The sequence below is a fragment of the Cervus canadensis genome, chromosome 8 (genome assembly GCF_019320065.1).
Source record: "Cervus canadensis isolate Bull #8, Minnesota chromosome 8, ASM1932006v1, whole genome shotgun sequence".
Classification (NCBI taxonomy): Eukaryota; Metazoa; Chordata; class Mammalia; order Artiodactyla; family Cervidae; genus Cervus; species Cervus canadensis.
The window spans coordinates 56,868,436-56,882,020 of record NC_057393.1 but is presented as its reverse complement, the minus strand read 5'-3'; the positions used below and the strand labels follow the sequence as shown (position 1 = coordinate 56,882,020).

The following is a 13,585-nucleotide window of genomic DNA, read 5'->3' as shown; positions in this document are numbered from 1 at the left end:
CTGCCACGCTATAGACAGATCCACCCTGTGTCCCCAAGTTTCCAGCACAGTGAGGTACAGAGCAGATGCTCCATAAAATAAATCCCCACTGAGAGAGGAATAAATGAACCCACCAAGCACTCTAGTCCATGTGCAATTCTCTGAGTACAGCAAAGCTTCCTCAGCTAAACTGTTCACTTCTCGGAAGGCTGCCACTCATTTTATTATCATGTTTGCTACTCTCTTCTAGATCGAATCTATCTTTCTACAAGTGAGGGTCCCCAAATAGACTGTGTAGTCCACATTAGTGTCTCCCCAGAAGAGTATACATAACACAACCAACTTCCTTCTTAGGGACACCAGGCCAGTTTATACATGGATGGAAATAACATGGGCTGTCCGCTTTGCCGTATCACCCTGAAGTGGTGGTTTAGTTGCTAAGTTGTATCCAACTCTTGTGATCCCAAGGACTGTAGCCCATCAGGCTCCTCTATCCATGGGACTTTCCAGGCAAGAATACTGGAGTGGGTAGCCATTTCCTTCTCCAGGGAATCTTCCCAACCCAGGGATCAAACTCAGGTCTCCTGCATTAGAGGTGGATTCTTTATCTACTGAGCCACCAGGGAAGCCCCCTGTCACCCTACAGATGAGCATCTAATTTGCCACTGATGCCACCAAAGTCCCTGCATGGAGAGCCTCCTATTGACTCTCCACCACTGCCTGTGAGTTGTTTCCCCTAGATGTGTATCACTCTGCCATTTGCCAAACTGAATCTCATTCTGTTACATCCTGCTTGTATTACTCACCTCTTTGGATTCCCATTTGTTATGTTTTATTCCTTGTTGATGTTAAGAACAGTTCCCAGTTTTGTATTTTATGTAAAGTTCATTAAGGTGATGTGTCTACCCTTTCCAAATCATTGATGAAACAATTAAATGAAATCAAACCTAACATCCTCCCTCCTGGAAACCTCTCCAGAGGGTTCCAACACCATGTGTCACTTAGGGCTCTTGGATCCAGGTTTTTTGCAGGCAGGGCTTCTGGCTCACCGAAATGGTCACATGGAACAAGCAACTGAAGAAACTGCATGACATTCTTGGCCTTTCCTCCTACCTCCGCATAGTAAACTGACACTGACAAGTTCATGGGATGTGACAGATTCTCTAAAATAAGACAAGCATGACTCCAGTCACCTAGAGGGTCACACGTGTTCATTCTTCATTATTTATCATCTTCTTTGGAAGATGATAACTATCATCTTCTAGAATCAGGAGCTCTCCCCGTCCATGGTCTCATACATATGTGGTTTTCACACAAAACCCAATAATCTTTCCCATTCTTCAAAATCCCCAATTCTCCATCATATTTCAATAACTTGTTCAGTTAAAACATAAAATGACAACTTATGTTTTGCCCCCAATTAATTCAACCTATATTTTTTAGCTACACCCTTTCAGAGATGTCCTCAGGAAAAACTCCAGGACAAATTTACTTATTAACGTAGATTTTTTTCTCCAATAATTTGATACTTATTTTTTTAGTCACCTCAACACACATGCTCAAGGACTTAATCCGATTTTGGAGAAACTCAAAAACACACACAGACAAAATAAAGCAAATAAAACTGCAATTGTTGGAGTAGATTGGTTATTTGGTCTGGTTTTAAATTTTTGTTCAGATTTCTCGTCTTGCATGACACTGGGAAAGTACTCTGCAGGCACATTGCTAAGGAGCTGGACTGTGTCAAGAGACACCATCTTAGGGACACAGCAGGAATGTGACCGGTTGCAGTTTATAGACAATTCCCTGGACACCCCCTTGTAACTCCACCCCTCCTCTCACACTCAGAAGGGCAGATCAAAGTACTGAGAAGTGGGGGAAAGAGATTAGTTTCAGTGTAGTTGCGCAAACCACCTTAAGTTTCTGTAACATGTAACCAAATAAATGTTCTAGAAGGAAACCAACGTCATTCACTGAAGGGACACACATGAAATAGTGGACATGCCGACAGCACTCACTTGAATGCAAGGAACCTTTTTATCTATTCTAATTGGCAGAGAGTCGTTACTGCCCAGAGATTTACTACAGGGCTCCAAGAATACACCAGGACATAAAAATTAAAAGGGTATACGTAAGATCACATGTTTCAGAGCCAAGTGAAATCCAGAGTGGATTCTCTCCTCAGCCTGTGGTCATCTGATTTTTCTATTTTCTGTGCCAAAATACATATTTATATTAATAGTCATTTGTTTTCTTGAATTAATTTGCTTAAAGAGAAAAAGTGCATGACATTTCAGATAATACATCATTCCATGCTTAAGAACGTGAAAATAAGCAAACTCTAAAGACAGATGAAGTTGGACTATCCATGTAAATTATTTACTTTAACATATGCATGCTTAGTTGTGTTCTGACTCTTGCGACCCATGGACTGTAGCCCACCAGGCTCCTCTCTCCGTGGGATTTTTCAGGCAAGAATACTGGAGTGGGTTGCCATTTCCTCCTTCAGGGGATCTTCCCAACCCAGGGATCGAACCTGCATCTCCTGTGTCTCCTGCTTGGCAGGCAGATTCTTCACCACTGAGTCATCAGGGAAGCCATTGGATGACACAGGATATTAAAAATGCCTGTTCACAACTGAGTTCTATCCCTTTAACAGCATCACTATTGCTTTTAATATTAAATGACATGTATAAAATAAAATTAGATTCTTTTCCACACTTTGGGTCATCAGGTTTATTTTGTGGTTCTCTTGATTTTCTACCAGGCCAAATTCATGTGCAAAGTAATCAAAGATGTAATTTTAGCACACAGTAACAAGTTATTAAAATTTCGATAGGTGGCCTCTTGAATGGAACATCAGTGGTAAAAAATGATAACCATTGGGGAACTCCCTGGTGATCCAGTGGTAAGGACTCGATGCTTTCACTGCCTGGGTCCAGGTTCAATCCTTGGTCAGGGAACTAGGATCCTACAAGCCACACATGGGAACTCCACCAAAAAAAAAAAAAAAAGCTAACCTCAAATATAGCATTTGGTAGCTAAGATGTTCCAGAACATGGCCCATGCCTCTTATCTGTTTCCAGAAAGGGAAGGCCACCTCTGGTTCCTTGCCCACTTTTGGATGAATTTCTGAGTGAGCTGTTCCCTGAGGCTTGAATCAGTTCCTCTGGGCGATGGATCAGAGCCACCAGGCTGCCCTGCTCTGAGGCCTGGCAATTCACATCAAGACCTCCCAATGCGTGCCTCCTCTCAAAGGCATCCGGCACTCCCATCCCCAGGCAAAGCAATCAAGGCAGTGCAGATCTGAGCTAGAGGCAAATGAAGTACACAGCCAGTCCCATCTTTCAGGTACAAAACAAGTTTGCCCAGGGGCAGGTTGGCTGGCATGGGGCCAAACACCTTCTGTCCTGACTTTACTTCTATAGCACAAGTCAGTCCCAGCATCCACGTAAAGATCTATCCTCATTCTCATGGCCTGGTTCATACAGGCATGGCCCTTAGAGTCCAGAAAGATGTATTCTAGCTCAGTAGGACAGTCCTGGAGGCCACTGCTTGGCCAGCTGGAGGGAGACCCTCTGACTTGCCCCCTTCCCCTCTCCCCAGAGAGAAGAAGTATTCTTACCTCTCATTTCTGTCCCTGAGGAACCATTGGACCAAGCTGTCCACTTATTCCTGTGCTTGCTGATTTCCTGGACTTTGCAGACATAATGCCCTTGATCTGCTGGCTGGAGGGTCAAGACAGAGAGCGTGTAGAGTGTCCCACGCCGCTCCTCAAGGAGGCGCAGCCTCTGCCGGTAGGCACTGCGGCTGAAATTCCCGTAGTACTGCACCACCCGGAGCTTGGTCATCTTAACCATCAGGGCTTCCTGGGAGTCTGGTCGCGCGAAGAACCAGCGCACAGCCAGCAAGCTGTCCTTTCGCCTCTTCTGGGAGACGTGGCAGAGAAGAGTGGCATTTTCCCCCTCCAGGTAGTCAACCACGGGCCCCGGGGACACGGTGACATTGAGGGCTCCACAGACCTCTGCAGAGAAAAAAGGAAGGAAGAAAATGAGGAAGGCCACCGCCATTCCCCAGGTGAGCACACACAGCATCTTTTCTCAAGGAGTCAGAGTGATGTGCACCGCCAGAGAGGCGGGCCACCTCCACCCCTTCTATGCTCACTCTGCCTTTAAGAAGGAGCCCTCCTTGGGGCATGGAGTGAGTCTCTGTGGGCCCCCACGTCCTCAACCTATGAGATGATCCCCTGCAAGCGGGATGTCACTGATCACCTGGCCTAGATGCTTTTCTTATTTTTAGTTAGTTGCTGATATTTAAAATTCAGGAGATTTCACATAAAGATTTAAATTTGGGGAAGCTCTTAAAAATATCCAGCTTACATCAAATCCACCTTTCCTACCTGCTTCCACAAGGCCTGCTTCAATCAGTTTCATCACCTCCCTGAGCAGGCAATGCTGTGGCCCCCTTCCCTGTCTCAGCTATTTCAGGTGTAACCAAGGCAGATTTTCAGTTCTGGTCAGGCAAGTGTTAAACTAGTACCAGGGAGCTGGAGTGACAGAGATGCCTCGGTTTCTTACTCCATGTCTCTTAGGACCATGATCCACGATCTAACAGCTGAACTGCAAGAATAAAGACCCAATGAGCCCAGGAGCAGAGAGGGCTACCAGATTCACCCAACAACCCGAAATATGCTCCAGGAAACCAGGCCCAGGTCGAATTCTTGTCCTTTGGTCTCACCAGCCACAGTTCAACTCCAAGCTGACATTTGAGGGTGCCACCCCCTGTCCACTCAAGATCAGCCAACCCAGCCACCCTTGCCAAGGTCTTCTCCCAGTAGATACACCACACAGTGTCTGCAGGGATTACATATTGCAGCCGTGCAGCCCAGGAGCTCACGAGTGCAGCCTCCCCCTGGCAGGCAGAGTCCAGGAAGGACAGGATGCCCAGAGCCTCCTACTGTCCAAGCTGGGTTGTCTTCTCAGCAGGCCCCACATCATCATCCCTGCGCTGCCCAGCAGGTAACTCCAGGAAGCATCATGCCCTACTGCACAAGCAGGTGTCCCCAAGGTCATCCCAAACTACGAATGGTCCCCAAATACCACCTCCTGGTCACATGAGGGGACTTGAGGGCCTTGATGGCAGAGTCGCCCAAGATTTTGAACCCTGGTCAGTGCTATAGGTAAGCAAGGAGGAAGGATGAAAAAGAGAGTAAAGATTTGGACCTTCCACTGTGAAGAGGCTGTGAGTCAACAAGGTGAGGCCCTGTGTGTGCTGGGGGTGACAGGGAGAGTTTAACACAAACAGTATCCTTCATTGTAAAAATTCAGGCAATAGGCTCCTCCTTACATATGGTTTCCACATAGTTTCCACTATTCATTTAATAAACTGAACATCTCAAGAGATATCACTTGAGAGTCAATTTTCTTTTGTTTCTCAGCTCTTAAAAGCCAGGCCACCAGGACACTCCAGGATATTCCAAGATCCTTAACTTAATCATATCCATAAAGTGCCTTTTAAGCTGCATTCACAGTTCCAGGGATCAGGATGCAGACATCTTTGGGGGTCATTATTCGGCTAGCAGCACTGTAATAGTCTTTTGTTACCATTAAAAAAAAATAGATGAAAGTGAATTCAGAAGGAAAAGATGGATGCTTGGCTGGACTCAGCTCATTGTGAACAAGAATGAGGTCTTCTATGTTTACAGTGGCAAAGCCAAAGCCACCCAGGGAGACACTCGGGAATGCAGATCAACAGGTACCCAAGGAAGGCACACGCCCCCTAGTAACAATCTCACTATCTACACAAGTCACTCACACAGGACAAAAGAGGGACTGCCCTCACCGTTTCCCTGCAGCTCACCCACCAGCCCACACACCACGTTATATTAGACCAAAAGCATTTTCCCCAAAGTCCACTCAGGCCCCATGCTGGGAGCTCCCTGAAGAGAACAGAAATGCCAGGCTGACCCCACTTCAACAGCTGCCCAAGCGGAGAGCAGCAGAGATGAAGCAGCTGGCTTCCAGAACTGAAGTCCCGCTCTGCCCGCCCCCATGGTCTCCCCACTGGAGGCAAAGAGAGCTGGGGAAAGCAGGAAATTGAAACAACGTGGATGGGATGAGAGCACAGCCGGGACCCCACACCCTCGTCTCCTCCTATTAACGCTGCATGAAGGCGGGATTATTTATAGTGACTGAAACCAGGAGAACACGCCAAGGGCTCTGGTCCTCATGGGAGGCCAGATTCCATCCCGGAGGCAAACTAGTAACTCTTCCACTTCTGCAGCTCAGGCCGAGTCAGCGGCTCCCAGGAAAGGGAGCAAACTGCACCATCTTTCCCAGTTAAAGATGGAAATGCCTCTCTGCCTTCAGTTAGCCCCTCTCTTACAAATGGCCCAAACATGTCACTCCCACTGAAGTGCAAAGACCCCTGCTATGGGCTGAACAGTGTCCCCCACAAATTCCTATATTGAAGCCCTAATCCCCAGGAACTCCAAATGGGACTGTATTGGGGAGAGAATCTTTAGGGAGATGACTAAGTTAAAATGAGACCTAATCCCCAGGAACTCCGAATGGGACTGTATTGGAGAGAGAACCTTTAGTGAGATGACTAAGTTAAAATGAGGCCCTTAGGGAGGACCCCGATCCAACATGTTGTCATTGTTTAGTCACTAAGTCGTGTCTAACTCTTTTGCGAGCCCATGGACTGTAACCCACCAGGTTCCTCTGTCCATGGGATTTCCCAGGCAAGAATACTGGAGTGGGTTGCCATTTCCTTTTCCAATCCAACATGACTGGTGTCCTTATAAGAAGAGATTAGGGAGCAGACACAGAGGAAAGATCATGTAAACACACAAGGAGAAGAGGCCGACTACAGGCCAAGGAGAGAGGCCTCAGAAGGCAGCAGCGCTGCAGACTTCTGGCCTCCGGAGCTATGAGAAACTAAACTCTTGTTGTTGAAGCCCCCAGTCTGTGGCACTTTGTGATGGCGGCCCCAGGGAAGCAATACAACCTTCCTCTCAGGAAGGCTCACTTCAGCCCTAGTCTTATCACCAGCCCAGATATTTACCCCTACTTTCAACACGAGAGTATAGGGGTGTGACTGAAACGATCATGCCCACAGGCTCCTCGGGGCATTGAGCTTTGTTAAAACACACAGGCTCTCAGGCTGTGTGGTTCCCCACACATGCAGTGACCTTTCTCAGAAAGCCACTGCCCCAGGTAATGCCCTCCCCTCTACACTGGAAATGACTACCTCAAACCCAAGGAACCCAACTCAGCCCAAAGGCAGTTGTGAGAAGTGGCATTGCTTGAGGGAGGGAGAAAACGCAGGTAGAGGACCCAGTGCCTTGCAGACGGTTGCTTAGCTGGATGTTTAAATACTAGAGGAGAGCATCACCCAGCTTCTGCCCATGGCAATTATCAGGCCCCATATGGCTCAACAGAGAAACTGCAGAGTGGCCAAGAGTTATGCAGTAGAGACAGGCTGACCAGAGTGTGGTGCTAGGGAGGGGTCCAAGCCTTTCCCCTCTGGGTCTCAGTCTGAACAGAGCATCCACACCCTGCAGGGCAGAGGGGCAAAGCAGGCAACATGGACCAAGCCAGCTAGCAGACAGGAGAGGCAGGTGTCACTAGACCCTCTGACACCACACAAGGTAAGGGAGTAGCCCAGGGCCGGGCAGAGTTTCCCCTCTCCGGGCAGAGGAGGAAGTACTGAAGTCACTCTGTGCTGGAGAACTAAATTTATTGCTTTCTGGGTGCACTGCAGGGACGTGAGCTGGGAGTTGGCCCCCCAGCCCCACCCCCACCCCGGCCACCTCCACATTCAGTGCTCCGCTTCCTCCAGCTTACACCGCAGCTTATGCTTTGTTCCCTTAATCACTTGACAAATAGTTGCTGAGAACAGCCATGTGCCGAGCACTGTGAGAAGAGGCATCCCTAACCTCAAGGAGCTGAGAGTCCAGTGGACAAGGCACTGGTCATCAGGTAAAAAGACACAGGAGAACTTCAGAGAAAAGATGCAGGGCTTACAAAACTGAGAGTGAGATTCTGATCTCCGTGTGTCAGGGAGGAAAGAAACCCTGGAGAGGTGAGGGTGAGTTGAAGGCTGAGGGGGAGCTCATGACACAAATTCAGGGCAGCAGCGAGGCAATGATCTTCGTGGAAGATGGTTCTACCTGTGCAAAGGCCCTGAGACAGGAGGAACCTGGTGCAGGCTGGAAATGGGAAGATGAGTATCCTCCAGTGAACTGCACCACACCATTGCCCAGGCAGCCACCTAGGTCTGCAGACAGACCTCAGGAGGGGCCACTGCACCCCAGCCAGGGCCCCCAAGACCAGTTCTTAAAGGAGGAATATGACAACATGGGCAAGAAACAGACTGACCCAAAACAGACGGTCGGGCTTCCTGTTGCAGAGAACCTTACTTCTTCAACAAGCACATGTGCCATGACCTGGTAGGCAGGTATGCCCTCCACTCATGGGCTGGGTGACAGGATGCTCAAGGCCCAGGGCCTTGCCCGTGGTGTGGCAGGACTGGGCAAAGAGCCAGGGGTTGGGATCCAACAAAGCCGGGCTGGAAACCTGGTTCTACTAGGAGTGAGGTCCTCAGGGCCTCAGTTTCCTCATCTCAAAAGCAGGAAGATGATGCCTTGCATGGTGAGTATAAGGCTCCAACAAGAAAGCACCTTTAGGGACTTCCCTGGTGGCCCAGTGGCTAAGACTCTGCACTCCCGATGCAGGGGGACTGGGTTCAATCCCTGGTCAGGGAATCAGATCCCACACGCAGCAACTAAGAGTTCATATGCCACAACTAAGACCTGGCACAAACAAATATTTTTTTAAAATAGATAAAAATGCTACTTTAAAAAAGCACCTTTAAAATACTGATAAATGTTTGCATGCTCTGAGAACAGAGCAGGTGGAAATAACAGAAAGTGACACACACAGCGATCTATAAGAAGAAGGCTGGGCTTCTCGCAGGCATGATCAGCAGTCATGCAGGGCCTTAAGCTTGGAGGGTCTCCATTTGATTTAATCTCTGCTTTTTTTATCTAATCTCTGCTTTTAAAAGCCTAAAAAGTTTAAAATGAAGGACCCTGCATTTCCGTTTTGCACTGAATCCCACAAATTACATAGCTGGTTCCCCCTGTAAATAAATGTTAAGTTCCTGTGGATAAGATTTATGGGGTCTAATCCTCTTGTTCCCATTTGGATAATGTTATGAAAAGAACTAAAGCTCAGAAAACAGCCTAAAAGGACTTCAGTATAGCCAAATAGTACACAACCTATTCATTTAGTACTCAACCATCTTCTCTCCTTTACCCCACTTACCTCCTCCCCACACTTAATATGAAGTGAGAAATAGCAGCTTCCAGGTACAGGGGAGTACAGAACTTCTAACAGAAACAGAGTACCTGCCTCGCCTGGGACACAGACGTGGCAAGGCCAGGGTCCCTCTGTTCCAACTTGGCTAGCTAAGTGCTAATGGCTCTGTGCCCCACACTTCTCTGTCTAGAAGAAACTTCCTCTCTCCTTTCAGGAAGCCAGGAGCCTCTGCATTGATAAGGAATGCAAATTATGTGTACCAGTTGGCAGTCATCTCACTCTTACTAAAAGGATAGTCTGAATTTGTGACAAATAAATCTCTGAAAGAAATATAACTGTATTACTTTAAAACTCATAGCACTAGAAGCCAGTGTTTACCGAGTACCAAGCAGAGATCCAGCCTACAGGGTAATGCCTTCATATTAAGGTGGTCACCTTAAAATAGCTCTCATCCAGGATGAACACAAGGCCCTGACCAATGATGAACACTAACATTTACTGGATGTGAACTTTAGATCAAGTACTGTTCTAAGCACTTTAGTTGTGTTTTTTTAATTTATCCTCATAGTATGTTTACCCCCATTTTACAGACAAGAGGATTAAGGCCCAGAGAAGCTAAGCCACTTGTTCAAGCTCACACAGAACATGACAGAGCTGGAATTAGCAACAAGGCCATCTGGCATCAGAGACAGTTCTCAACCACCAATCTGGACTACAGGATAGCTCTGAGTAAATATTCTGCCCCTTCAGTTTGCTATAAAATGACAGGTTGGACCAGGTAACCCCTAAGGCCCCACTTTTCCCCAAAAGGGAGATGTAGAAAAGTACAGCAGTTAAGAGCCCAGACTTGGGTATAAAGTGGATCTGCCAGGCCTTCTCTTGAGGTGTCGCAACCAGGGGCTGTGGATGAAAAGCTTAAAAGAAGGACTGGCATCCTGAGTGCAGCACAAGCAGAAGCTGCCATCATCACGCAGCCTTGGGCACAGCCAGGGCTGACTAAAGGTTCTCGGATTCCAGAGGACTTCCTTGGCAGTCTGGCAGTTAAAAGATTCTGCACTTCCAATGTAGAGGGCGTGGGTTTGATCCCTGGTCGGGGAACTAAAATCCCACATGCCGCACAACATGGCCAAATAAATAAAGGTTCCCTAATTCCAGTTCTCAAAGCTCCTGAGGTTTCCTGGAAAAAGCCCCTCTCTGGGGACACCATTGCTGACAGCACCTGAGACTAGGAAATCGGTCGTGGAGCCCAGGGAACAAATACCCTTGTGCCCCCCTCTTGCATCTTTCTGGCTGCTGGCCACTAGAACTGCCCTGGCCCAACTATCTCAGTCGAACCTCCAGTAACTGTGAGCCAAGACAGCAACAACTGTGAAGAACATTTCCCACAGGGCCAATTTCAAGTTCACTGGAAACCCCACTGCACTGGTAGCCAGGGGACAAGGGGTAAATTTCTTCCCACTGGGAACCAAGTCCCTCCCCCAGCAGAATCGATCTATGCTGGCTCAAATGCTGGGCCACCCACCCAAATGCTGGGAAATTACTTAACTCTGTTCATCAGCCCCCTTACTTAAAAAACACTGGCAACACAGCCTAGCCAGTAACAGCGGTCTAGACCCAGGATTCTTGCGTTCAAATCCCAGCTAAACCAGGTATAAACCTTGTGTCTTAAAGCAGGCCAACTCATGGAACTGGCCGGTTTCCTCATCTATAAAATAAGGGATAATAATAATAGCATTTCCCTCAGAGACAAGTTTAACTGAATTAATGTTTGCAAAGCACTTGGATATATATTTACTCTTATCATTATTACTTTGAAGCACTGTGTGATTAAAGGAGATACCTGTAACACCCAACGGGCACCCAGGAAATGTGAGTGCCATCAATATATTTATTATTAGTATTATTCTAGCCAACACTGCCCTTTCAGGCTTGGGCAATAAAGAAAAGTCTTCAGCGCCTTAGAAGTGGGAGCAGAAACCCCAAATGAAAGCCAGTAGAGCCGGTAGAGGCTGCCCCGAAAGTCGGGTGCTCAGGAAAGGGGTAAACGGCCCGGCTTCATCCAGCCGAGGATCCCCTAGCTCCCCAGGCCGGGTCATCGCAAAATGCCCGCGATCAAGTCCCCAGACCCCACCGCCGGCGGCAGATGCGGCTCCTTCGGACCGGTCCTCCAAAGAACTCTCCGAAGAGAGTTAAAGGGAAGTTGCTGCCCACACTAACCTGCCAACAGCTGTTGGCGCTGACTGTTGCGAAGAAAACAGAAAACAAACCAAAACTAGGACTCGCAAAGTCCTGCTCGCATCTTCCACTTGGAGGCCTGGCCCCTGGAAGAGAACTGGGCTGCGGAAGGTCCGGCGGAGCGCTGGGGTCCCAGCCGAGCGGGAAGGGAGGAAGGGATGCCGCATCCCCGACCCTCGAGAGGCTCTGCTGGGCTCCGCCGCCTGGACCGACAGACCCCCGCTCGCGGGCGCCGACGGAGACCGGGAGGGGGCGGCCCGGAGGCGTCAGGGCCTCCCGGCCAGGCCCGAGTCCCAAGTCCCCAGCCCCAGCCTCCCCGGGACCCACCACCCGAGCCCCACCCCAGGGTCCCCGAGCCACCCGGTCCCGCCGCGCTTACCCGGGGCCGGAGCCCGCGCCAGCAGCACGGCCACCGCCAGCGCCAGGAGCCGCATCTCCCCGCCGCGCCCGGCGCTGTGACGCGGGAGCAGCGCCACCGCCTGCCCGCCACCCGCCCCCCACTCCTCCCCCGACCCCGCCGCCGCGCAGCCCGCCCCGCGCCCGCCCCCCACCTGGCTCCGGCTCCCGCCCCCGCCCCTCCGGCCGCCTGCCCCCACGCCCGGCCAGGGCTTCTGGGCTGAGGGCAAGGGCGAGGCCGCCGCCAGCGATCCTCTAACAAAGCCTGCAGGCGGCTCATTTCACCACTCCCATTTCACAGATGTGAACAGTGAGGTTCTGGGAGGCAATGAGTCGGGCACGGGGCACACGTAGCTGCAATGATATTGGAAGTCAGTTTGCATCACAGGCCAGTTATTGCTACGGGGACGGTGTCTGGGAGCTTGGGTGAAAGATGGGGGGCAACTACCAAATGCGGGAATTTCTTGGACCTAAGGCTAACCTGTTGCCCAACGAACCTCCTGCAGTCTCTACACAGAGACCTTTGGGAGCCAAGGAGCAGCTGAATTCGAATGAGGGTGGGGGGATGTCATGCATGGGGATGCTTGGAAAATTGAGAAGGTTCATACACATAAGTTCAGAGTGTGCGGGCTCTATAAACTGTGATGACCACTTAGGGTGCCCCCAGCCACAGACATTGGCTAGATACTCTGCAGCATGTCACTAAATCCTGCCACTGTGAGACCCTGGGACAGCTCTTCAACCTCCATGTGCCTCAGTTTCCTCCATCTGTACAATGAGAAAATGGGCATGTCCCCCACTGGGTGCTTAAGAAGATCAAGTAAGACAGTTCCAGTTAAGGTGCTGTATGTGTACCTGGCCCCAGACCTGTGAATGTCACCTGTCTTTACTATTATTGCTGCAGATAAGGAAGCAGAGGCAGGGAGATGAAAGGGCTGTTACTGGTCACACAGCCAGGATGTGGTGAGAAGGCCATTCAGCCCATCTCACCCTGAGTCAGTGCCTGATCTCTTCCCCATGCTTCTAAATTTGGGGCCAGAGCCTGACTGATGTGTTAGTCCAGCACTTCTGGAGCAAAGAAAATGTGTGTTAGATATGTTTTGCATGTGTCTGTCAAAGGAGGGCTCTGTGAGGTTCCAGAAAAGGTAGACCCTAATTTGGAGTGGGGTCCCTGAAGGAAGAAGAGAACATGGCCCCCGTCTCCTTCCCTCTAAGAGCAGCGAATGAGGGTGGGGGAGGCATGGGACAGAGGTGGCAGTGCCCACTGGCTGTTTTTAGCCCATGTCATGTCCCAGAGGACAAGTCCACCCTGCAGCCCCGGCCAGTAGGGGCACAGTACTTGTGATGTCTCCAAACGCCAGGTATTCCCTAGGGTCCTAGGGCCAAGAATCCACAGGACTCTTGTAGCTGAGGACCCTCACAAGGAGCAGGGCTCTGCAGGGACTGGGCTGACCATCCAGGCAGCCTGACTGGAGGGAGCAGCCGCACCTCTTCTCACCAGGAGGTGACAGAACTGAGGAGTCCATGGGGAACTGGCTGCAAGGTTCCTGAGTCTGATGCCAAGGACAGGAAGTGAGGGCAAGAACTAGTGTCAAACGGGACCCTACAACCCAGGAATACAGACATTTCTGGGAGACTTCCAGATCAGAGCT

The 13,585-nt window shown here is 49.8% G+C and overlaps 1 protein-coding gene across 2 annotated transcripts in view; it reads right to left on the bottom strand.

Moving 5' to 3' along the window:
* VSTM4 (V-set and transmembrane domain containing 4) overlaps positions 1-12,042 on the bottom strand; it is a 78,540-nt gene extending 66,498 nt beyond the window's left edge. For both annotated transcript variants that reach the window (XM_043476351.1, XM_043476352.1), the window contains exons 1-2: positions 11,917-12,042; positions 3,605-4,003 (exon numbers count right to left, since the gene is read on the bottom strand). In XM_043476351.1, the coding sequence (XP_043332286.1) occupies positions 3,605-4,003; positions 11,917-11,971 (454 nt within the window). In that variant the 5' untranslated portion in view covers positions 11,972-12,042. The remainder of the gene's footprint in view (positions 1-3,604; positions 4,004-11,916) is intronic.
* Positions 12,043-13,585: the final 1,543 nt, after the last annotated feature.